Here is a 26,363-nt window from a genome sequence, read left to right on the forward strand (position 1 = left end):
AGCAGTGTGAGGACATCTAGTGGTTCAGCTGGTGAATACCAGGATAGAAAAAGATGAGAGTTGATCAGAGTTGTGTTTTCATCAGGATCCAGCAGGAGGAACCAGAATATTCTGGACTGTTGTGAGTCCTTGAAGTTTAAAGTCTCCATATGTTATAATATTACATTTAAACTAAACAGTTTAGTTTGATAATATTTATATTTTTATTCAGATGGTACTCTCTGTAATTTTGAGAGGAACCTTCAAGTTAGATCGTCTCCACACTGAAGAGCTTATTCACAGTCCTGACTTCATCTCTTCTTCTCAGAGTGGACCATCAGAACTCAGAGCTTCTCATTGGTCAGCAACACCCCTCACAACTGGAAACCATACGACTGGTATGTTCATGAACCAGAGGAGGTCTTAATCCTAGAGGTTCCTTTTGTTCACCATCATCATTCAGCTGAATCCAAGTTTAAAATCTCTGGTCTTTGTGGTTCTTGAGATGATCCACTATCACTCTGAGTTTCTTCTCTGTGATTCTGTTCCAGTCACTGGAGAGAAACTTCTACAACTATATGCAGAAGGAGCTGAAGAGAGTCTGGAGGTTTGTGAGTCCAGAGACTCCACAGACTGAGGAGGAAGATGAGAAGTGGAGAATCATCAGGGAAGACTTCCTCAGGATCACAGTTCATCTCCTGAAGGACATGGAGCAGGAGGATCTGGCCGAGCGTCTGTGGAGCAGTAAGAACATGTGAACACACATGAAGAAGCTGAAGAACACTTTCCTCAGATCTGAAGATTTTACTCCAATTTCACCTTCTACAATCTTCTGACTCGTGTGACTTATGTCTTCATTCAGGAAGTATTGCTTCCTCTCAGTCATCATCAAAGCCAGCATACAGAAAAATCCAGCCGGATCATCTATATGATGCAAAGGAGCAGGTGTGGTGAACAACGTTGGTCTAGCCCGAGAACACATTATGCAGTCATATTTATTATGTTGTTTAGCAGTTGGATGGATCCATTTTAACCACATGTTTTCTTCATAATATCCCATTTCGGTTGCCATAATGTTAATTTTATCTAATTCAGAAGTGCTTTTCTTAGTTACATTCAGGAAGAATATACCTATTGGATCATGTCCATTTTCCCAGCTTCCTAAACCATACAGTCCAGTGTCTTTGAGTGCAGGGGATGAAAGATGAACAGAAAGAGGATTACATCGATTCTTAACACAATTTGCTTTGGCCGTCATTTTAGTTATTGAGATTCGTTGGGCCAGTGGATAGAGATCAGTTTAATGACAATTCCATCTGGAGGGGCCAGTGTTAGCAACAACTCTCTTCCAGGATGAACAAAGTGAATCGGTTTTAGATCAAATAATGTTCATGATGCAGTCACGGGTAGTACATTTTGCAATAGACCTGCTGAGGTTGCAAAGTGAATCAATCTTACAATTAGGATGCCAGACCAGACAGAGATACTTTGGGTTTGGTCGCCAAATGGCATCGTTTGTGCGGGATCCACAATCGGCAACAGAACAGTAGTCAATTTGAAATGTCTGATCTTTTCCTACCTCGGCGTTGTAGATAGGAGGATAGTTTGGGGCTTGACGCTTTTGTCTAGCAGACAAATTCATGGGCTTGGCCAATACTACAGATTTTGATCTGGGCTGTAGCAGAATCAGTGGCCTTAGTGGATGTATCTGAGATGGAGAGATTTGTTTCCAGTATGAGTATCAGAATTATTATTTTAGCAAAAATTCTGAACATTCTTGGTCTCTTTAAGGGATGCCAGGTCTTTCGGCTGTTGTCTGACATATTGCTTTTGGGCAGATCTGATATCAGCGAGGGATCTTTTGGGATCCTCAGCTTTTGCACAATGGCTTAGATGTATCCAATTGGAGGGCTTTCCCTCCTTAAAAACCTTAATCAAATGAGTTTTGGCTTCCAACACTTCAAACGGACCCTTCCACTTTGGAAGACTCCAGTGTCTCTAAAGTGTTTCTGCCAGATCCAATCCCCTGGCTTCAGTTGTAGATCTCCTTCCTCCAGGTCCCTCTGAAGGATTTCCGGCACCTGGTGAGTGAGAGCTTGTGCAATCTTATTCAAGGCAGAGATATAATCTGAAAGATCAACTCTAATCTCGTCAAGGGAACCGTCCGGTTCACTAAACGGACCAGATGTGCTAGATCCAGGCATCAACCGTCCGGTCAATACCTCATGAGGGGAGAGACCTAAAGTCTCGTTAGGGCATGATCTCATTGCCATCAGCGCTAATGGCAATGCATCAAGCCACTCACTTCAGTTTAGTCCCCACACACTGTTTTGCCAACATCCTCTTAAGAGTCCCATTCGCTCTCTCAACCAGACCTTGCGAAGCAGGATGATACACAGAACCAAAACTATGTTTGATGCCAAAGAAGTCTTCCACTGTTTTCATGTCTTTGTTAGAAAATGTGTACCATTATCAGACCTAATGCGCCTAGGAAGGCCAAACCTAGGTATCAGCTCTTTTGTCAAACACTTAATCACTTCCGCTGGCGATTCAGTTCTAGTGGGAAAAGCCTCAACCCACCTAGAAAACACATCAACACAAACCAGTAGGTATCTCAAACCTTTTACCCTGTTTTCAAGTCCCATGTCTGTCAAGTCAATAACAATCTCCTTCCATGGACCACTAGGGGGCAGAAATGAACCCATCCCCACTTTGAGGGTAGCTCTAGGATTGTACTGCTAACATGCCTGACGCTCCAAAACAGTCAGTTTAGCCACATTATTCAAATGGGTATGCCACCAGAACCATTCAATTTTTCGACACCATTTTCTTGTTGGAAACATGACCAAGATGATGACTCTCTTGACACAAACTCTAATAGAACCGCTGGAGCAATAAGTCTCCCATCACTATGCCTCCAGAGTTTACCCACTTTCACAGCACCTCTGTTCAACGACACAGGACTGGCTGAAGACTGCAACTGTTCAACTGTTTCTTCAGAAATGGCGGAAGAAACCTCCCCCTGAAGGACCGGTAAAGCAACCATCAACTTAGCACGATAGCCAGCCGCTAGCTTAGCAGCCTTGTCAGCTTCAGCATTACCTTTAGAAACCACAGAAGTCCCTAATTGATGACCTTTGCATTTCAATACTGCAACCTCACGTGGTGATGCTAAACCCATCAAAAGATCATTCATTTCAGAGAGATGTTTAATTGGAGCCCCTGTGGCTGTAACAAACCCTTTCCTCTTCCAATGAGGAAGATCGATATGGACAGCATGATGTGCATATGCAGTCAGTATAGATATTAGCAGATTTTCCAGAGGCCAAAAAAAGAGCCCTTGTGAGGGCAACGATCTCAGCTTTTTGAGCGGAACAAGGTTGAGGAACAGATACAGCTTCCATTGTAGAAAACACACCATCCGATGACAATTTCACAACAGAGTAGCCAGCAGAAAGAGAACCATTCTCTTTCCTAAAACAACTGCCATCACAAAACAGAGTCATCTCTACTTCTGCAAACTCAGAGTCACAGACTTTCATATCTGATATTGCCAACGCTACACAGTCATGGAGACCAGCTGTCCCCATGTCGTCAGCCATGTTAACACCTTCAGCTGTGTAATTGATGTGAGGTTGGTCAAGGATCTGTTTAAGCCTTTGTTGTCTCTGTGCAGACAAAGTAAAAGCCAAAGACTGTAAAAAACTGGCAACCCCATGAGAGGTGTGGACAAAAATGTTGTGATGTATTACAATGTGGGAAGTTTTCGTGAGTGCCTTAGCTATAGCTATGCAGTGTCGGGTGCACAATGGATGACCCATTTGGATGTTATCAAGGACTGTACTGTAATACATCAAAACCCGGCGTTCACTGTTAGCCTTTTTAAAGAGAACCGCATTGACAATACCATTGGTCTCACTTACATCAAGATGGAATGGTTTAGTATAGTCTGGAGGTGACAAGTCAGCAGCCCTAGCCAGGGTTTGTTTCAACTCATTAAAAGAAAATTCTGCTTCGGTTGACCACACAAGTGTTGTCTTAGTGTTCTTGTGGCCAGCTGCTTTCATCATAGCTCTGAGTGGAGCAATCAGAGTGTGGTAGTCTGGAATAAACTGCTGTAGCCTTGCTGTAGCCTGTGAGACCCAAGAAAGACATCATGTCTTTGACAGTCACAGGCTGTGGGTGTGTCAAAATAGATTGTCTATGTGATTGAGAGAGGGATTTCTCACCACTTTTTTATCAATCTTCCCAGGTAGGAGACATTTTGTCGACAAATCTGAGCTTTCTGTCTGCTGATTATATAGCCTTTCTTAGCCAAGAAACGTAAAATAATCTCAGTAGCTCTTAATTTATCCTCAGCCGAGGGCGCACCAATTAAAATGTCGTCAGCATAATGCAAAAGAACAGCATTCTCAGGCAATGAGAGTTCCTCAAAATGCTTTTTTAGGCAATAGTTAAAAATTGATGGTGAGTCAATGTAACCTTGTTGAAGTCTAGTGTATGTGAGATGTTCTCCTCGGTAGGTGAAGGCAAAGATATTTCTGCTATTCTCATGCAAAGAGAGAAAAATGCGTTGGCAAGATCAAGAACAGAGAAATATTTTAGTTCTGGAGTGATAGCCGTGAACATCACAAAAGGATTTGGGACGACAAACCCAGAAGGGACCACAACTTGATTGATTGGACGGAGATCGTGCATCATTCGATATTCTGATTTACCCGGTTTTGGCACCGGCAAAATTGGAGTTTTCCACTCAGATTCAGCAGTGATTAAAACACCAGCCTTCTTCAATCCAGCAATAGTTGCCTCAATACCCTTTATTTTCTCAAAGGGTAGATGATAGTGGGCACGCCAAATAGGAACGATTTTAGGTTTGAGAGTTATTTGGACGGATGGAACATGAATGAGACCAACGTCCGTTGGCCCATTGCTCCAAAACGAGGCAGGAATGCTGTCCAGCATAGCCTCAGCAGCAGGATGGTCTGTGTTCTCTCTGCCATGGGTCTTGTGTCTGTATACTTTTTCTGGGAAGGAGCCAACCCTACTTTTGTGAGGAATGTAGTAGGAATCGGTGCTAGGTGAGAAGAATAGATTGTTATTCTGAGTTTTTACCCAATCACAAGCTGTCTTGCATTTTTTCATCATGGGTTCCAGGGCTCTAGCTTCCCCACCAGCAACAACAGCCAAAGTAACATGAGGGACAGAAGTGTCGGAGAGAGCATAGAGAAAACCTTGTTCGTTTGTTAATTCAACTTCAGCCGCCACACCGTCCTGACCCACAAAAATGTCACCGCACACAAGAGTCAAGTTCATGTTTGCGACCAGATCATGCCATTTGTCATCGTAGTCAGGGTCATCATCATCCCAGACATAGTGCAGTGCGGGGGGTCCGCAGGTGGATCATACGAGCACAGCAGCATAATCCATTTTTTCCAGGTCTCAAAAGTCTTTTCAAGTTCAGCGAAACCATCAGGGGGTTCAATCACGTTGAACCAGTACACAGCGGCCTCCCTCTCTGGTGCGGGCAAGAGTTCATTTTCGGTGGAGAGTTGGGCAAGGCTGAGTTCATGCTTGTACAGCTCAGGATAATTGCAGCAATTGTAGGTTTCACCATTTGGGAATTGGACCAAAGTTCCAGAGGGCGTGAAAGCCAAAGATGTGCCAGTGAGTGATAAAATGTCTCTTTCCAGCAGGCCAACTGGACATTGAGAAGAAATCAATAGTGAATGGGTAAACTTGATCCCCAATAGTTCACACGGGAGAGGTATGCTGAAATGGAGGACCTGTGGTGTCCCAGAGATGCCAACAACTGAGGTGGTGTTGCCAGAGATAGGAAGTTCATATTTACTTGTGGTGTATCTTGCACCGGTATCCAGCAACATATTCATAGTCTGTCCTCCAACAGTGAGCTCTATGAGTGGTTCTTTGAGAGCTAACACCTCAGAGCAGCGTCTCTGGCTTCCCTATTGTGGCATCTGATATTGATTTGGAGCCACGTAACCGCCAAAACCACCCCTCGGCCTGGGTGGACCTCCACGTCTCTGGAAGTTGTTGAATCCATTGTCGGTTGATTGATAGTGGGGACATTCATTCGCCCAGTGCTCCAGAGCGCCACAGATGAAGCAAGCTTGGTCGTTTGGACTGCTTCGGTTGTTTCTATACCCTCGTCCTCTTCCCCTGCCACGCCCACGCCCTCCAGCAAATCGCCACTGTGGAGCCATGATAGTGCCCTCAAAAGCATTTTCCGGGGCAGAGACAGGAACAGAAGTCTGAGCCATCTGTTTCCTTTTAGAGTCTTCTTTTATGTTTTTAAGTTGGGTTCTGGCTAACTGTGTCTGGACGTCATAATAAGAGTTCTTTGCACTAGTTTCCCCTTTATTGTGGATTTTCAAAAAATGAATGACGTCAGTAACCCAGTCGTCATAAGGTTTACTATTAAGGTTAACCACTGAATCAAGACCCTTCTCGACAGACTCAGGCAGAGAGTTTATCATATTCATGCGGAACACTATTTGGGTGGACTGATCATGGCGAGGATCAGCTCCAGTTAAGTCTTGCCATGCCTGGAGACACCGATGTATGTACTCTCCAGGTTCCTCCATTGGCTTCGGTGGCAGATTAGAAAGTTGTCCAGAAGTGTAGCAGACAGGAAACTGTCGTCTGATAGCATTATACAGAGCCACGCGGTGATACTCGAAAGGATCGTCAGGATCGACGTCTTGAGTATTTGCTTCCTGTTCAATATTAGCTGCAGCCGTTGAGCCAGCAGCCCTGGAAGTGATGATGCGGAAATCTCTCATACACAGTTTGTCGCCCATAGTGTGATGTTCAATGCTACGAATCCAAGGTGCACCTCCCTGAGAGAGTGGAGGCATATTCTCCACTATTGACTGCAAATCCTTACGAGTGTAAGGAGAGTATATGGCTTGTGTAGGATCGTTAGGAAAAGGAACCATCGGCATTTGAGGAGTACCACGTGAAGGGTTCCTTGCATACTCTTTTAGTGATCGTAAATTATATTCACGTTTCGGCTGAGTCTTAGACTTTGCACCTCTAGGAGGTTGGGGAACTACCGGCGCCAGAAAATCTTCGTTTTCAGGATCACCATCAACAAAATCACATGCTTCCGACTTGCAGTTGGAGAACCATCATGTGCAGTCATGTGACGTGAACTAAATGCAACAGGTGGGATTAACTCACCTAGCTGGTCCCTTGAGGCTTGCTCAGCCTTACCTGAGGGAGTACTACAAGTATTTGCAGCTGACATTTGGGCACGTATATTTCTTGACGGATCATGATTTGGCACTTCCCCAGTAAACTCTGCGTCTTGGCTTTTGGCTTTCAACCACTTTCTTAGGTTTCGGTTTCTGTCATTAGTGCTAACCAAATCAAGCATCCCAGAAACAATGGTGACAAGTGGACTAAAAATTAAATAAAAATAATCGAATTCACAACAAAGTATCGTCAATTTAACTAAAGAAAGGAAAAGTTAAAACAGAAGAAATAGTAGTATTAAGAAATTTGACTTATAGCGAGTAGAAGAAAAACAAATAAATAAAATAAAATCTAATGGGAGAAAAATTTATAAAATAATAATTATAATAATGATAATAATAATAAAAGTAAAATAAAAATGAGAATGTAAATTAATAATAAAATAAGAAAAAGAATAGAAATAATAATAATGATAATAGTTAAAAATGTTAAAATAAAAAAACAACAAAAATAAAGAAAAATTTAAAATTTAAAATTTAAAACAAAATTAAAAAAAAAAAAAAATTGTAAATGATAATAATAAAATAAACGAAAATAATGGAAAATTAATAAAAATGAATGTTTAAAAAAAACAACCCATATATATATATATATATATATATATATAAGGTTATAACTAATTGTTAAAATAATAAGATGTAATTTGTAATTGAATCTGTTTATTTTATGTAATTTAAATGTATTAATCGAAAAATTAAGAATACTGATCTAATTAGATAAATGTGATTGATTTAATTGAATAATTACACTAATTGAGTCAGTAGCAATAATCAATTAAGAAGTAAGTAAAGGGAAAACCAGCAGGGGGCAGCACATCAAACACAACACCAAAGATCAGAAATTGAGAGAAGAAGAGAAAACAGGAACTAGATGTCAACAAACGTACACACGTGCAAGCAGTCAATGACACACTTGTTTCAGATAAGCAGTATTAGTTAAACAAAACAACAAAAGTGACATGCAATGTGACCAATTGTAAGTTGATCAATTTTGAGTTGATCAATTGAGAGTTGATCAATTGTGAGTTGATCAATTGACCATGTGAAATAGGAGGAGAGGGTGGTTAAGATAATGGGGTCAAAAGGTCATTAATACATGCAAAAACAAAGGATGTCAACAATCAATGTTAATTGTGTTATTGTTATTGAACACTGCAGAAGAAGCAGAAAATTGATATGTGAGTTGTTTTTGTTTTTCTTCTTTAACCAATTATAACACTAATTAACTGTATAATTAACTGTATATATTTATATATACCTTAATTAAGAAACAGGAATAATTGTAAAATAACTATTGTCAACAAAGAGTGTTGCTTAATAAAGAGAGAAGATAATTATATTAAACCCAACCAAAATACTTAAGAGATAAACAAAGAAGGGAAGGAAATAAAGAAAAATGGGTAACAATATTACTGATAACAAGAGATAATTGAAATCAATCAACAAAAAAATAAAAATAGAAATGACAACAATTGGTAAAGGTAAGAGAAAACGTAAGAAGTAAAAAATTGAAGGGAGAAGAAAAAATAAAATTCAGAACACCAAAATAGAAACCTGAACAATCACTTTACACATTCACTTCAATTAACATTACTTGCTTTCATAAACAAACAATCTAGAAACTAGAATTCAAGATGAAGAAATAATTTGTGTGCGGAGATGAACCAGCAGGGGGGGTCAGTGAGGAAAAAGTGGGAAGTCTTAGAAGTCCAACCTCTAAGTGAAACCACTCCTACCAAAAAGGAAACTTTCTTTCGGAGCTCAGTTGCCTTGCCGCAGCTGACCAGACAACGTCTGCCAAGCAGCAGTTCTTATCAGCAAGAGATAGTGTCCAAAGACACACACACATACACTCTCAGCTGAATCACACAAAGTCAGAGATCTTTATATATACAGACACAGACAATTTAAACAAAACAGGCCAGAGAGACACACTATGCTACGTGGAACGAGACTCTAACCAGCCTGTCGTGTCTAAAGTGTTGAAGTCATAATGGCAGGAGCCTCTCAAATCGCTCAATTAGCTTCCAAACACCCTGGATAGGAGCCTCTCAACTATTCCATTCTATTTCAACCCCCGTCTAACTAACTCTAAACTAATCACCAATGAGACTTGATCCATCACCGTGATTGTTCGGAAAAATTAACTAGTCCTGACTATACTGCCAATTTTTTTTTTGTGGAGCCTCTCAACACAACACAATGAGATCTAACTGGCCTACACACCCACAGCTGGCAGAGTCTTCAGACCAGGATACTGGGAGAGCCTCTCAAATCCCACCTATCCCCAAATTAATGATAGCTACTTGGCTTACTGAAAAAGTATGTCTACCATAATCACCCATTGGCCAAGCATCCTAACTAGTTAAGGAATCTGAAATTAAAAATGTCAGACGCCCGGTAGAGGGAGCCACTTATACTTCCACCCCTACTCAGAATTACCAAGGGTTACCAGGTCGTGTAACCGTCTCCTCTGCCTATCAATTCAACTTAAATTCTAATCAATGTTTTTCTTCAAAACTTCACAATGTTTTTTCTTCAAACTTCACAAAGTTTTTTCTTCAAACTTCACAACGTTTTTTCTTCTAACTTCACAATGTTTTTTCTTCAAACTTCACAACGTTTTTTCTTCAAACTTCACAACGTTTTTTCTTCAAAACTTCAACCCGGGACACGATAATGTCGTCTACACTTAATACAACAACAAACAGCAACAGACAATAAAATACCCCAAAAACGAGCATCATCTTAAGAAAGCACTATTGTAAAATATAATCTAGATTTGTGACAGAACCAGAGACTTACGTTTATTCGTCCAGGCAACCAAAACTAAAAAATATCTAAGCTTTCCTAACTTACAATATACTTTCAATTTATTCCAAAATACAAGCTAACAAAAATCTATGTAAGAAATAAGAAAAAATCTTTCTCACCTGATTCTTGAAGTAAGGTATAATGGCGCCTCTGGTTGCCTGGAGAACAATCAGCTCAGAGTTCGTCTCGGAATCGAAAAGGCCTTCAAACCACCAGTCCACGCCAAGGGTCACGGTCACCAATTTGTTAGGGGTTTCTCTGTTTCGAGGAACACCGACCCCTCCCCAGTCTCGTACGTGGTGGTGGAAAATGAAGGACAGACACATGGATGAGTTTAAGAAAAATGCTCGTTTAGTGAATTATGCAAAAGTCAGAGACAAACTTACGTGATCACGGGCGCTAGCAAGCAGAGAGATCTATCGCAGACGTCTTCAAATGCCAGAACGCAAAGATCAGACAAAATGGTGGATCTTTATAGTAGAATATTCAGGTTAAAACCTCTAGTCAAATGTGAATGTAGGATTGGTCAGTGACTGTAAACACTTGATTCTAAGATGGCCGTCGCAGGTGATCGTAGTGGAAACTTATGAAAGGTTGTTGTTTTCTAGAATTCAGTGTGAGTTCTCAAACAGGTTCACACAGACTTCCTGGAATCTGGGATTGTTTAATCATTCTGTGTGTGTGAGGCTTGTGACCTCGGCCTTCGATTTGTGAACCTGAGTTTAGTTTAAGTGAATGCAAGAATGGGATTATTTAATATGAATTAAATATGAAAGATTATCAGTTAATCAAGTGACTATTTGAAATGTGTGTTAAATCTAGATGATTGATTACAGTAAAGTTGTCATTTCCTTACAGTGTGGAGAACAACTGAAGAGGAGCCTGCAGAAGAAGTTCCACAGTGTGTCTGAGGGGGTCGCTAAAGCAGGAAACTCTGCTCCTCTGAATGAGATCTTCACTGAGCTCTACATCACTGAGGGGGGCACAGACCAGGTCAACCAGGAGCACGAGGTCCGACAGATCGAAGCAGCCACCAGGAACCAGACCAGACCAGAAACCACCATCAGACAAGAAGACCTCTTTAAAGCCTCACCTGACAGAGAACGACCAATCAGAACACTGCTGACGAAGGGCGTGGCTGGCATTGGGAAGACCCTCCTGACACAGAAGCTGACCCTGGACTGGGCTGAAGACAAAGCCCACCAGAACTTCCACTTCATTTTTCCTTTCACCTTCAGAGAGCTGAACCTGCTGAAAGAGAAGAAGTTGAGTTTGATGGAACTTGTTCATCTTTTCTTTCCTGAAACCAAAGATCTCAGCAGCTTTGAAGGACTCCAGGTTCTGTTCATCTTTGATGGTCTGGACGAGTGTCGACTCCCTCTGGACTTCCTCAACAGTCGGCGCCTGATAGAAGCTACAGAGTCCACCTCAGTAGACGTCCTGCTGACAAACCTCATCAGGGGGGATCTTCTTCCCTCAGCTCGTCTCTGGATCACCACACGACCTGCAGCAGCCAATCAGATCCCTCCTGAGTGTGTGGACATGGTGACAGAGGTCAGAGGGTTCAATGACCTCCAGAAGGAGGAGTACTTCAGGAAGAGGTTCAGAGATGAGGAGCAGACCAGCACCATCATGTCTCACATCAGGAGGTCACGAAGCATCTACATCATGTGTCACATCCCGATCTTCTGCTGGATCACGGCCACAGTTCTGGACATGTTGAAGAGCACAGAGACAGGACAGCTGCCCAAGACCCTGACTGAGATGTTCATCTACTTCCTGGTGGTTCAGATCAAAGTCAAGAAGGTGAAGTTCGACGGAGGATCTGGGACTGACACAGTTTGGGATCATGACAGCAGGGAGATGATGGAGTCTCTGGGAAAACTGGCTTTTGAGCATCTGCAGAGAGGAAACTTGATCTTCTATAAGTCAGACCTCACAGAGTGTGACATCGACATCTCAGCAGCTTCAGTTTACTCAGGAGTGTTCACTCAGATCTTCAGAGAGGAGAGAGGACTGTACCAGGACAAAGTGTTCTGCTTCATCCACCTGAGTGTTCAGGAGTTTCTGGCTGCTCTTCACGTCCACCAGACCTTCATCAACTCTGGAGTCAACCTGATGGAATCAAAACCAACATCTTTCCTTAAAATCCTTAGTAGAAAAATTCAAACAGAATGGTTCTACCAGACAGCAGTAGATGAGACTCTGAAAAGTCCAAATGGACATCTGGACTTGTTCCTGCGCTTCCTTCTGGGTCTTTCTCTGCAGACCAGCCAGACTCTCCTGGCAGGTTTGTTGACACAGACAGGAAGTAGCTCCTGGACCAATCACAACACAACAAAGCTCATCAAGAGGAAGATAAGTAAGGATGTGTCTCAAGAGAGAATCATCAACCTGTTCCACTGTCTGAATGAAGTGAAGGACACTTCTCTGGTGGAGGAGGTCCAACAGCAGCTGAGATCAGGAGGTCTCTCCACTGATCAAATGTCTTCTGCTCAATGGTCGGCCCTGGCCTTCATCTTACTGTCCTCAGAGAAACATCTGGACGAGTTTGACCTGAAGAAATACTCTGCTTCAGAAGAGGTTCTTGAGAGGCTTCTGCCGGTGGTTCAAGCTGCAAACAAAGTTCTGTAAGTTGATCAAACACTGAAACATCTCTGATGATATGAAGTGAACATGAATGTTTGTTTTACTCTTTCATCTTTGTTGTCTTGTTGTCATGTTTACAAGGTTGATCATAATCTTTGATAACCTGCTTCAAATTTTCTAAACAAATGTTGATCATCTAATAAATTCAGATACTTTTAATGTTTCCTCAAATAAAATCTTTAAATTATCGACAAATAAATAATTAAAAAAGTCACTTGTTGATGAAACTCGTCTCTTTCACAGCCTGAGATGTTGTCGACTGTCAGAGAGAAGTTGTTCACTTCTGTCCTCAGTCCTCAGCTCTCCGTCCTCTAGTCTGACTCTACTGGACCTGAGTAACAACGAAGAGCTTTCAAATATTCTAACAGACTGGCTCATGTTAAGATGGTTAAGAAACACTTGTTGGTTAAAAGAGCTAAAGCGTCATCAAAGTAATCGATCTCATGGCAACTATGAATGGTTCACGACTGACACACCAAAGCTGTCTCAAATCGCATGGCTCCATCTCACATTGACGTTGTAAACAAAGGTTACGTCATATATATATATATATATATATATATATATATATATATATATATATATATGCATAAACTTACAGGTGCATTTTTTGCCAGCAGTAAGGATGAGACGTCTTCGGTGCTGATACCGGCGTAAATATCTCGCAAATATTTCGCTTTTTCATATTTTTTCCTTATTTCTTCTTCAAAACTTGCAAAAAGTTCTGCCAGCAGGTGTCGCTAGTGTTCCTACAGCTGGTTGAAACCATCGTTAAATAGTAGTAGAAGAAGAAGCTGTCGCGTTATTTCCTGTTAGTGTGTAGCAGCAGAGTTTGATTTGAGACATACTATCTGTGGAGGATTAGTTACTAGTTAGTACGTACACTATCCTGATGAATACTAACTTCTAGTATACTAGAGAAGTATGTGATTTGAGACACAGCACGAGACTTGGTATTTCCTTGAATTCGGCCATGACACTTTCAGACAGACATGTTGTACGAGTGCTTCTGCTCTGTAGTGCTGGATCAGCTGTAATGAAATCAAAAGTTATTAACTGATGGTCAGACAAAACTGAGTTCTGAGGAGAGACAATGATGTTTTTAACTTCAAGTGTGTATGCTGGAACAATATTTAAGGTGTGGTTGAAACAGTGAGTAGGTTCATGTACGTACTGAGAGGAGCCAATGGATTCTAGTATGGAATTAAACGCATAAACATTTAATTTAAAGATACATAATCATCCTCATACAAGCAGGTTTCAGTAAAGAAAACATTTGTAAAATCTGATACGAGTTCATTAATAAGTGCAACTTTTGATGACATGGATCTTGAGCTTAGATCCTGTAGAGCGGTCGATGTTCACTGGTTCTAATGATTGACTGTGAGATTCCTGAGCTCAACCACCAAATGTACTTTCAACTTAAGAAGGATTGAAGGGGTTCAGGTGTCACTACAATCTTCTTGTTGACAACAAACCACAACCTCAATATTGTTGTTACTCTATCATCATGATTGTGTTGTTATCATTGTAATATATGATATATATTTATACTGATTCTGTGTATTATGCCAGGCATTGTACATCACAGAGATATTGACATTGTTTATGTATTCATGATGTGTGGGTGTGTTTACGGAAGTGCGTATGTTACGTACGTGTGTTTGTAATAAACTACCGGAGTAACATCCATGCTGGTGTCTCGTGTCCCTCACTACACCAGTGAAACTAAGAGACGAACCCGAATATATTACAGTGACATCATGTTTAACAAAGTTGTTTCTAATTTATACAAACAAGCTTCAAATATTTAAACAATAATGTGACGATGATCTGATGAGAGTAAATCGTTTAGTGTGTTTTTAAATAAAGTGTTTAAAGTTGAATAGAAAATTAAAAAAGTCACTTGTTGATGAAACTCGTCTCTTTCACAGGCTGAGCAGTTGTCGACTGTCAGAGAGAAGTTGTTCACTTCTGTCCTCAGTCCTCAGCTCTCCGTCCTCTAGTCTGACTCTACTGGACCTGAGTAAAAACTTCAACCTGAAGGATCCAGGAGTGGAGCTGCTGTCTGCTGGACTGAAGAGTCCACACTGTCACCTGGAGACTCTCAGGTCAGAACATCATCTTTTCTACATCATCAAAGCTCAAATGTAAAGTCAGAGGTGGAAACACGAGTCAAAGTCTGTCATCACTTTGTTCTTCAGTGAAGCAGCTCATAGATACATTTGTATGTTTGTGTAGCAGGTAAAGATGTTACGTAGTTTATAAAAATATCATCTTAATAAATCATTGATAAACAAACAAGCGTCAACTTTAAATGAAAGTGAATAATAATCAAAAGAACATATTTCAAAGTTGAATGTGGTCAGAATGTGGGACTATCACAGCACTAACAACTGCTTCTGTCTCAATGTTTTCTTCGCTTGTTCCCTGAATGAACTTTTGTGTTTGTTCATCTTCAACTGAAGGACATGAAACTACATGCGTACACTGGAAGAGGGAGGAGCTCAGAGTGGCTGCTCTGCCTGTCAATCAAATGTTTATTATGAGGATTGTTTGAGATCTATTCTTACATCTGAACGTCAACCAATCCACACAATAACCATTTGATTGACATACAGAGCAGCCAATCTAAGCTCTCTTCTCTATAATTCACAGATAATTAATGTTCTTAGACTAATTAGGTTAAATTGGATATTTTACCACGGCACACGTGACCATCGCTCACGGCGCACTAGTGTGTTGCGACACAGTGGTTGAAACTGGTCTAAAGCACAATCCCATCACACAGGAGTTGTCAGACTCTGAAGTCGAGGTTCAACTCCATTAGGTGTTGCTGGTGTTGGTAGAAGACTGTTTACGTGGTGAAGTGTTTTTGGTTGGTAAAACCATAGACATGTATACATAGTCGCTGCATTGACTGATAAAGCGCCGCCATGTTGGTACAGTGCCATCACAGGTAGCGGCGCATTTAAAACTACAGGGAAGGAGGAACTTCTCAATCCTAAAATAAAATTATTCGCAAAATTCTGGACCGATTTTCTAATGGTTTGGTTCTTATTTGTTCCATCTTTCAAATTCATTAAATTCAAAATGTTTTTTTTTAATAGTTTTTATAGTAATATATTCCATCTAATAATATCTATCTATCTGGTCTGTGGTTTGAAAAACAAAACCCGTAAAAAAAACCTTGACAAATGAGCAATTTATAATCTCTTTTATAATATAAACGCATTACCTTACCTTACCTTATCATTCCTCTATAGACATAATGCACTGTAGGAGTGAGTGGCACTGTTCCAAGATGGCCGCCCTGTATACACGCCGCTCTAGTGGATGGCAGTAGTCGATGCGGCATCTATGTATACATGTCTATGGGTAAAACAGTTCCTTCCATGACATCTGTAAACATGGGGAACACGTCATTATAAACTTACTTTTAATTTTATGGTAATTCAAAGTAAACAGGACATGCAAAGAAAATTATAGTAAACATGAAATAAAGTTAAAATGACAATCTGTTCCTGAAAATGCTACTTTTTTTATTTGGTCTAAGTTCTAAAAGAAAATATTATAAACCCATCTTGAAGTATTAACCTAATGTAGAGAAAAAAGCTAAATAATAAAATCTTCATAACACGTGTAATAATGGTATAGTGACGTATTTAAATGATGTTGTGAACCATATAGTATGAAAAAAGGCAACAAAAAAGCACAAATGTGTATATTAATGAAGCTGTTTTGTAATAAAATAACATTAAAGAAAACTTAACATCCTCATAGAGATTTCTTAAAAACATTTATCCACATTTGTACAGTAAGACATAAGTAGATTTACTACACAAACTGGACAAAACATGTTCTGTTGATACATAAAGTATTTAGTCATTGCCTCAACTTGAACAACTTGATCATCTTTATTAACAAGTACAAGTTAAACCTGACGTGAAGCAACAGAATAATTAGAAAACAATATACCGTAAATAGCAATCATTTATGACACTCGGAGCGTAACATTAGATGAAGTTTACTTACTTTTCATTCTCTTTGGTTTTAAATCTTCCATTACTTGTCGCTTCAGACGGTGTTTCAACAATAAAGTCACATGTCCATCACTTCTGTTGTGGCTTAATGTTGAAGTGTCGTCGCTTTTGCAATCGCATTAGTGTTTGCATTTGTTGTGAGCTTTGTTGGCCACCGTAGCTCAAACTGGTTTAGTCTGGTGTCACTGTTTGACCAACATTTATATTGAATTTGAAAGGCTTCCATTTTTATATCTATTTTAAAAGGCTATGAATGAAAAAATATTGAATCTAGAAAATATATTTTTAAAGTGTTGAAGTTAGAATATCAATGAATGTGTGAAAATGTTTTAATTTTGAAAATATTTGAACATTTGAATTCAATTACTCAAAAAACGAATTCAATGTTACAACATTTGAAATATTAAATTCAACCATTCAATATTGTGATGCTCTGAGATACTTCCATAGGGGAGACACAGGTGGAAACAATCAGGGGAGAAACCAGACAGGTGACACAGGAGGAAGGGCAAGTGACCTGAAACGAGAGGGAAGTTACTTTTCAAAATAAAACTCAAGACAAGGAGCCCAAGACATTCTTTATTATGGTGTGACCGCAAATAAAGCCCTTAAATTATCGAGAAATAAATAATTGAAAAAGTCACTTGTTGATGAAACTCGTCTCTTTCACAGGCTGAGCTACTGTGGACTGTCAGAGAGAAGTTGTTCACTTCTGTCCTCAGTCCTCAGCTCTCCGTCCTCTAGTCTGACTCGACTGGACCTGAGTAAAAACTTCAACCTGCAGGATCCAGGAGTGGAGCTGCTGTCTGCTGGACTGAAGAGTCCACACTGTCACCTGGAGACTCTCAGGTCAGAACATCATCTTTTCTACATCATCAAAGCTCAAATGTAAAGTCAGAGGTGGAAACACAAGTCAAAGTCTGTCATCACTTTGTTCTTCAGTGAAGCAGCTCATAGATACATTTGTATGTTTGTGTAGCAGGTAAAGATGTTACGTAGTTTATAAAAATATCATCTTAATAAATCATTGATAAACAAACAAGTGTCAACTTTAAATGAAAATGAATAATAATCAAAAGAACATATTTCAAAGTTGAATGTGGTCAGAATGTGGGACTATCACAGCACTAACAACTGCTTCTGTCTCAATGTTTTCTTCGCTTGTTCCCTGAATGAACTTTTGTGTTTGTTCATCTTCAACTGAAGGACATGAAACTACATGCGTACACTGGAAGAGGGAGGAGCTCAGAGTGGCTGCTCTGCCTGTCAATCAAATGTTTATTATGAGGATTGTTTGAGATCTATTCTTACGTCTGAACGTCAACCAATCCACACAATAACCATTTGATTGACATACAGAGCAGCCAATCTAAGCTCTCTTCTCTATAATTCACAGATAATTAATGTTCTTAGACTAATTAGGTTAAATTGGATATTTTACCACGGCACACGTGACCATCGCTCACGGCGCACTAGTGTGTTGCGACACAGTGGTTGAAACTGGTCTAAAGCACAATCCCATCACACAGGAGTTGTCAGACTCTGAAGTCGAGGTTCAACTCCATTAGGTGTTGCTGGTGTTGGTAGAAGACTGTTTACGTGGTGAAGTGTTTTTGGTTGGTAAAACCATAGACATGTATACATAGTCGCTGCATTGACTGATGTGTATAAAGCGCCGCCATGTTGGTACAGTGCCATCACAGGCAGCGGCGCATTTAAAACTACAGGGAAGGAGGAACTTCTCAATCTCAAAATAAAACTATTCGCGAAATTCTGGACACATTTTCTAATGGTTTGGTTCTTATTTGTTTCATCTTTCAAATTCATTAAATTCAAAATGTTTTTTTTAATAGTTTTTATAGTAATATATTCTTTATAATAATGTCTATCTATCTGGTCTGTGGTTTGAAAAACAAACCCCGTAAAAAAAACTTGACAAATGAGCGATTTAAAATCTCTTTTATAGTATAAACACATCATTCCTCTATAGACATAATGCACTGTAGGAGTGAGTGGCACTGTTCCAAGATGGCCGCCCTGTATACACACTGCTCTAGTGGGTGGCAGTAGTCTATGTATATATGTCTATGGGTAAAACAGTTCCTTCCATGACATCTGTAAACATGGGGAACAAGTCATTATAAACTTACTTTTAATTTTATGGTAATTCAAAGTAAACAGGACATGCCAAGAAAATTATAGTTAACATGAAATAAAGTTAAAATGACAATCTGTTCCTGAAAATACTACTTTCATATGGTCTAAGTTCTAAAAGAAAATATTATAAACCCATCTTGAAGTATTAACCTAATGTAGAGAAAAAAGCTAAATAATAAAATCTTCATAACACTTGTAATGATGGTATAGTGACGTATTTAAATGATGTTGTGAACCATATAGTTTGAAAAAAGGCAACACGTCAAGCAGAAGTGCAAATAGAGCACAAATGTGTATATTTATGAAGCTGATTTGTAATAAAAATAACATTAAAGAAAACTTAACATCCTCTTAGAGATTTCTTAAAAACATTTATCCACATTTGTACAGTAAGACATAAGTAGATTTACTACACAAACTGGACAAAACATGTTCTGTTGATACATAAAGTATTTAGTCATTGCCTCAACTTGAACAACTTGATCATCTTTATTAACAAGTACAAGTTAAACCTGACGTGAAGCAACAGAATAATATAAAACAAAATACCGTAAATATCAATCATTTATGACACTCGGAGCGTAACATTAGATGAAGTTTACTTACTTTTAATTCTCTTTGGTTTTAAATCTTCCATTACTTGTCGCTTCAGTCGGTGTTTCAACAATAAAGTCACATGTCCATCACTTCTGTTGTGGCTTAATGTTGAAGTGTCGTCGCTTTTGCAATCGCATTAGTGTTTGCATTTGTTGTGAGCTTTGTTGGCCACCGTAGCTCAAACTGGTTTAGTCTGGTGTCACTGTTTGACCAACATTTATATTCAATTTGAAAGGCTTCCATTTTTATATGTATTTTAAAAGGCTACGAATGAAAAAATATTGAATCTAGAAAATGTATTTTTAAAGTGTTGAAGTTAGAATATCAATGAATGTGCGAAAATGTTTTAATTTTTTTAATATTTGAACATTTGAATTCAATTATTCAAAAATCAAATTCAACGTTACAACATTTGAAATATTAAATTCAACCATTCAATATTGTGATGCTCTGAGATACTTCCATAGGGGAGACACAGGTGGAAACAATCAGGGGAGAAACCAGACAGGTGACACAGGAGGAAGGGCAAGTGACCTGAAACGAGAGGGAAGTTACTTTTCAAAATAAAACACAAGACAAGGAGCCCAAGACATTCTTTATTATGGTGTGACTGCAAATAAAGCCTTTAAATTATCGAGAAATAAATAATTGAAAAAGTCACTTGTTGATGAAACTCGTCTCTTTCACAGGCTGAACAGATGTGGACTGTCAGAGAGAAGTTGTTCACTTCTGTCCTCAGTCCTCAGCTCTCCGTCCTCTAGTCTGACTCTACTGGACCTGAGTCACAACAAGCTGCAGGATCCAGGAGTGGAGCTGCTGTCTGCTGGACTGAAGAGTCCACACTGTCACCTGGAGACTCTCAGGTCAGAACATCATCTTCTCTTGGTTCTGATAAGTTTCTAAAAGTGTTTCTCCTTCATTTCAGGCTGTCATGGTGTTGTATCTCAGAGAGAGGTTGTTCTTCTCTGGCCTCAGCTCTGACATTGAACCCATCCCACCTGAGAGAACTGGACCTGAGCGAGAATCATCCAGGAGGACCAGGACTGGAGCTGCTGTCTGCTGGACTGAAGAGTCCAGACTGGAGACTGGAGACTCTCAGGTATGAACAGAGCAGCAGAACTCACTGACTGAACTCCAAAGATCTTCAGACTGAACATTTGATGCTCAGACTCTTCATCTGAACTGATCACATGAATCCAAACTCTGAGTTCCTCCATGTTCTCCTGCTGGACACCAGTGGAAGCATGAAGGAGACAGTTGAGACTGAGCAGCCTGTTTATAGATCCATCTTTGTTGTCATCAACAGTCATGACTGAGTCGTCCACTGAGAATGAAACAATATTCATGAAACATCTGAATCAAATGAATCTGATCTTCTGACTCTTTCTTCCTCCAGGCTGTATGACTGTGGACCACGTTGGTTAGACCTTCATCCATGAATTGTAAGTTTAATTCCATTGATTGACTTCAACATCAAAGCTCATCTGCTGACACAGCAGTTGAAGGTCTTTGTGGACATGGACTTGATGAAGAAGATTCCAGAACAAACGTGCAGATGTTAAAGACTCACAGTTACAGTATCAAGTGAAGCTCTGATTCCAAATCTTCAAGACCTTCAGCTCAAAACTCTTCAGGAGCTTCAACATCAACATTGTTTCAGTTTGACTGTCAGTGGAGAACAAAGAAATATTTCTGTCAAATATTTGAAATCAGACGTGAGTTTGATCATCAACTCACAATGTTGAGTCACTTTAAACATCATTTCACACATGAATCACTTCATATTGAATCATGTGTTCACTTGAACATCTTCATCACAACTAGACTAGACTCATGTTAGCTACATGCTAGTTTAGCTGCTGACTTCATCTTCAAATCTGACATTCAAGATGATTCTGGGATGTTTCAGTCACATGGTTCTTCTCTCAAGTTCTCAGAAGAATGTTGACAGAACATTGACTCGTCTCAGTTTGGATCAGTATATGATCGTCAAGACAACGTTCTTCCACCATCATCACCTCATGTCTCTTCTTCTCTCAGTCTTCACTCTCACTGGACTCACACACAGCAGCGCCTCCTACTGTCCAACGACAACAGGAACTTGATGGAGGATCAGGATTATCTGGATCATCCTGACAGATTTGAAAAGCTGCGACTGGAGGTGGAGAGGAAGTGAGACTATCAGAGTGACTCTCAGAAGAAACACAAGAAAATATGTTATTAAGTCAAATGTTTCCTAACATACCTGCTGGATTTGTTTCACGTTTGTTTGTGACTTTTATGATCGTTCTCTAGTTAAACCTCTTTAACACTGAAAGTAAGTGGTTTAATGGTTATTTTTTCAAACTGTACTTCTCAACAGTAGCTAAACATGATCGTGACAGATTGACTTCATCTCATCTGTCGCCTAGAAATGATGTCATCAGAGGAACAGAGCGAGAGAAACATGAATTAAAAAAGATCAACAAATTCAATCCTCTAGTCAAACAGCTTCAAAATCATACAGTTCTTTGCACAATATTCTCAAAATCACACTATATTATATTTTATAAACTGTTTTTTTTTTTTTTTTAATCGACAAGTGAATCTACACTTTGACAAATGTATCGTGAGACAATCTTGATCCAGTTTAGAGAGTTTTTCTTTTATTAACTGCAAATGAAAGTGTGTTGTTAAAGTAACAGTTGAATGTATTCAACATTATTTAATCATGTAATTTTAGGTAAAATAAAACTATTACAACAGTTCTGGAATCATGTGATGTTTTAAGTCTTTTGTTGTCTTTTTATGTCACACGTCTGAAGTAATAATTCACCCAAAATGCAAACTCATTTTCTACTCACCCTTATATCGACTAAGGGTTGGGATTATCTTCAGAGAAATCTCTTCTTTTTAGAGTTATAGACAAAAATGTTTGTTCATTTTAATGTAGTGACTGGAGCTCAGTTGTCTTCGTCTTCATCTTCGTCCAAAAAGACACTTAAAAACATCCAAATACCTCCATACTGCTCGTCTGTAACTCTTGGATTGAAGTCCACATGAGAAGAATTATTCATAAAAACACTTAAATTAATCTATATTTTAAATCTGTTTGTAGTGAAAGATCTCAGTCTCTCAGTGTAAATCTTGTGCACTGACAGTTTCAATGTGTTTGATGAGGAAACACTAGCTGGAGCTGAGACTGAGAACTTCAATAAAAATACTTAATATTTAAATATTTAAAAATAAACACGTACTTGGATCAAACCTCATATCATTTTTAAATGGAGGCGCCACCTACTGAGCATTAAAAATGATGACACTGTTAATGAAGCTTCATCTCCCATCACTAGTTTTGGATGACCAGCATGTCAGGGTAAGAAGAACACGCCGTACAACAGTGGTGCTTATTGAAGCCTCTAATATATATCCTAATATATTCAATGGCTACATCAGGGTTTTTACAAACAACAGGTTTGAGATAACAACTTTCTGTGATGTATTACAAACAACACTTATTTACTTTCTGTGATGTGTTGAAGAGTTGGATTGAAAAAACATTGACTGTAATCTACAGTTTCACCACTAGATGACGTAATGTCCACAACTGTTAGTGAATAAATAAACACACCAGTCACTCTATCATCACCTGTCGTGGTTCACTCATCACTGTAGTGAGGAATACATATTAGTTACCTGGATGTAACTCTAGTTCTATTATTACATGCAAAGCCCTCTAACACGCTTCACTATTGACGCTGTAGACGACCACGATAGACGATAGTGTCGTCTACACTTAAAACAACAACAAACAACAACTGACCATGCAATACCCCAAAAAATGAGCAACAGCTTAAGAAAGCACTATTGAAAAATATAATCTAAATTTGTGACAGAACCAGAGACTTACGTTTATTCTTCCAGGCAACCAAAACTAATATAAAATATAAATATATGTAATCTTTCCTAACCAAAAATATAAACTTGAAAAAAAATCTATGTAAAAAATAAGATAAAATCTTTCTTACCTGATTCCTGAAGTAAGGAATGTGGTGCGCCTGGTTGCCTGGAGAACAATAAGAGAGCTCAGAGTTCGTCTCGGAATCGAAAAGGCCTTCAAACCACCAGTCAACGCCATCCGGGTCACGGCACCAAGCTGTGGGGATTTTGTGTTCCGGTTAACCGACCCCTCCCCAGTCTTGTATGTGGTGGTGGAAAATGAAGGACAGACACATGGATGAGTTTAAGGAAAATGCTCGTTTAGTGAATTATGCAAAAGTCAGAGACAAACTTACGTGAACACGGGCGCTAGCAAGCAGAGAGATCTATCGCAGACGTCTTCGAATGCCAGAACACAAAGATCTCACAAAATGGTGGATCATTTATACTTCAATATTCAGGTTAACACCTCTACCAGTCATCCTCCTATTGCTGCTGAAAATGCACCTGTAAGTATATATATATATATATATATATATATATATATATGACGTTTAAAACGTCATTAAGATGGAGCTGTTTAGGGTAGAAAGTGTCCATCGAACCACATCAGTTTTGTGGGCGTTTTAGTGACAATTTAGTGTGCATGGCGCACTAAATTTCGCATACTAAGAATTGAGACGCACTTACGCACTAAAAATACTAACTTTGAGTACGCAAGTACGAGGTTTGAGACACAGTATGGATATCAACAAACGTACACACATGTGCAAGCAGTCAATGACACGCTTTAGATAAGCAGTGTTAGCTAGACAAAACAACAAAAGTGACATGCAATGTGACCAATTGTGAGTTGATCAATTGTGAGTTGATCAATTGAGATTTGATCAATTTTGAGGTGATCAATTGACCATGTGAAATAAGAGGAGAGGGTGGTTAAGATAATAGGGTCAAAAGGTCATTAATACATGCAAAAACAAAGGATGTCAACAATCAATGTTAATTGTGTTATTTTTTTGAACACTGCAGAAGAAGGAGAAAACTGAAATGTGAGTTGTTTTAGTTTTTCTTCTTTATAAATTATAAAACTAATTAACTATATATAAACATATACTGTATATACCTTAATTTTAGAAACAGGAATAATTGTAAAATAACTATTGTCAACAAAGAATGTTACTTAATGAAGAGAGAAGATAATTAAACTAAACCCAACCAAAATACTTGAGAGAGAAATGATGAAGGGAAGAAAATAAAGAAATATTGAAAACAAAATTACTGATAACAAGAAATAATTGAAATCAATAGAAAATAGAAAAATAAAAATGACAACAATTGATAGAGGTTAGAGAAAACGTAAGAAGGAAAAAATTGAAATGAAAAAAAACCAGACAATTTTAACTAAACAATATGTCATGAAAATACGACGACAACAGTATTTTACCAAAACAAGTCTAGAGACACACTATGCTACGTGGAACGAGACTCTAACCAGCTTGTCGTGTCTAAAGTGTCGAAGTCACTATCGCGAGAGCCTCTCGATCGCTTAATACGCTTCCAAACACCCTGGATAGGAGACCCCTCAACTATTCCATCTATTTAAACCCCCGTCAAACTAACTCTAAACTAATCACCAATGAGACTTTTTTCCATCACCGTGATTGTTCGGAAAAATTAACTAGCCCTGACTATACTGCCAAATACCTGTGGAGCCTCTCAACACAGAAACACAATGAGATCTAACTGGCCTACACACCGGCTGGCAGAGCCTCCAGACCAGGATATTGGGAGAGACCGCTCAAATCCCACATATCCCCAAATTAATGATAGCTACTTGGTTTACCGAAAAAGTACGTCCACATTAATCAACCATAGGCCAAGTATCCTAACTAGTTTAGGAATCTGGAAGAACGTCAGATGCCCCGTAGCAGGAGCCGGTTATACTTCCACCCCTACTCTGAATCCCAGGGGTTACCAGGTCGTGTAACTCCGTCTCCTCTGCCTATCAATTTAACTTAAATTCTAATCAACAATTTTTCAACAATGCTTCTTCTTCCCGGGACACGATAGTGTCGTCTACACTTAAAACAACAACATACAACAACTTACCATGCATTACCCCAAAAAACAAGCATCAGCTTAAAGAAGCACTATTGAAAAATCTAAATTTGTGACAGAACCAGAGACTTACGTTTATTCTTCCAGGCAACCAAAACTAATATAAAATATAAATATATGTAATCTTAAAAAATAAAAAAATCTATGTAAAAAATAAGATAAAATATTTCTCGCCTGATTCCTGAAGTAAGGTATGTGGTGCGCCTGGTTGCCTGGAGAACAATAAGAGAGCTCAGAGTTCGTCTCGGAATCGAAAAGGCCTTCAAACCACCAGTCAACGCCATCCGGGTCACGGCACCAAGTTGTGGGGATTTTGTGTTCCGGTTAACCGACCCCTCCCCAGTCTCGTACGTGGTGGTGGAAAACGAAGGACAGACACATGGATGAGTTTAAGAAAAATGCTTGTTTAGTGAATTATGCAAAAGTCAGAGACAAACTTACGTGAACACGGGCGCTAGCAAGCAGAGAGATCTATCGCAGACGTCTTCGAATGCCAGAACACAAAGATCTCACAAAATGGTGGATCTTTTAGAGTAGAATATTCAGGTTAACGCCTCTAGTCAAATGTACATGTAGGATTGGTCAGTAACTATAAACACTTGATTCTAAGATGGCCGCCGCACGTTGTCGTCGTGGAAATTCACCGAAGGTTTTTGTCTTCTAGAGAGAATCTGTTCCCAGCGACTTGATGGCCTGTTGTGTCTTTCAGTGTGAGATCTCAAATAGGTTCCCACAGACTTGCTGGGAATCTGGGATTGTTTAATCTTTCTCAGTGTGTGCAAGGCTTTATTTGACCTGGGCCTGTGAGTTGTTG

The 26,363-nt window shown here is 39.3% G+C and overlaps 1 protein-coding gene across 1 annotated transcript in view; it reads left to right on the forward strand.

The window, feature by feature from the left end:
- Positions 1 to 26,363, forward strand: part of LOC148085221 (uncharacterized) — a 337,696-nt gene that overhangs the window by 185,438 nt on the left and 125,895 nt on the right. Inside the window, exon 12 of the mRNA XM_087783363.1 lies at positions 17,432 to 17,608. Coding sequence (XP_087639489.1) covers positions 17,432 to 17,608 — 177 coding nt within the window. The remainder of the gene's footprint in view (positions 1 to 17,431; positions 17,609 to 26,363) is intronic.

The sequence above is a fragment of the Callionymus lyra genome, chromosome 2, assembly GCF_982586985.1.
Source record: "Callionymus lyra chromosome 2, fCalLyr1.hap1.1, whole genome shotgun sequence".
Lineage (NCBI taxonomy): Eukaryota > Metazoa > Chordata > Actinopteri > Syngnathiformes > Callionymidae > Callionymus > Callionymus lyra.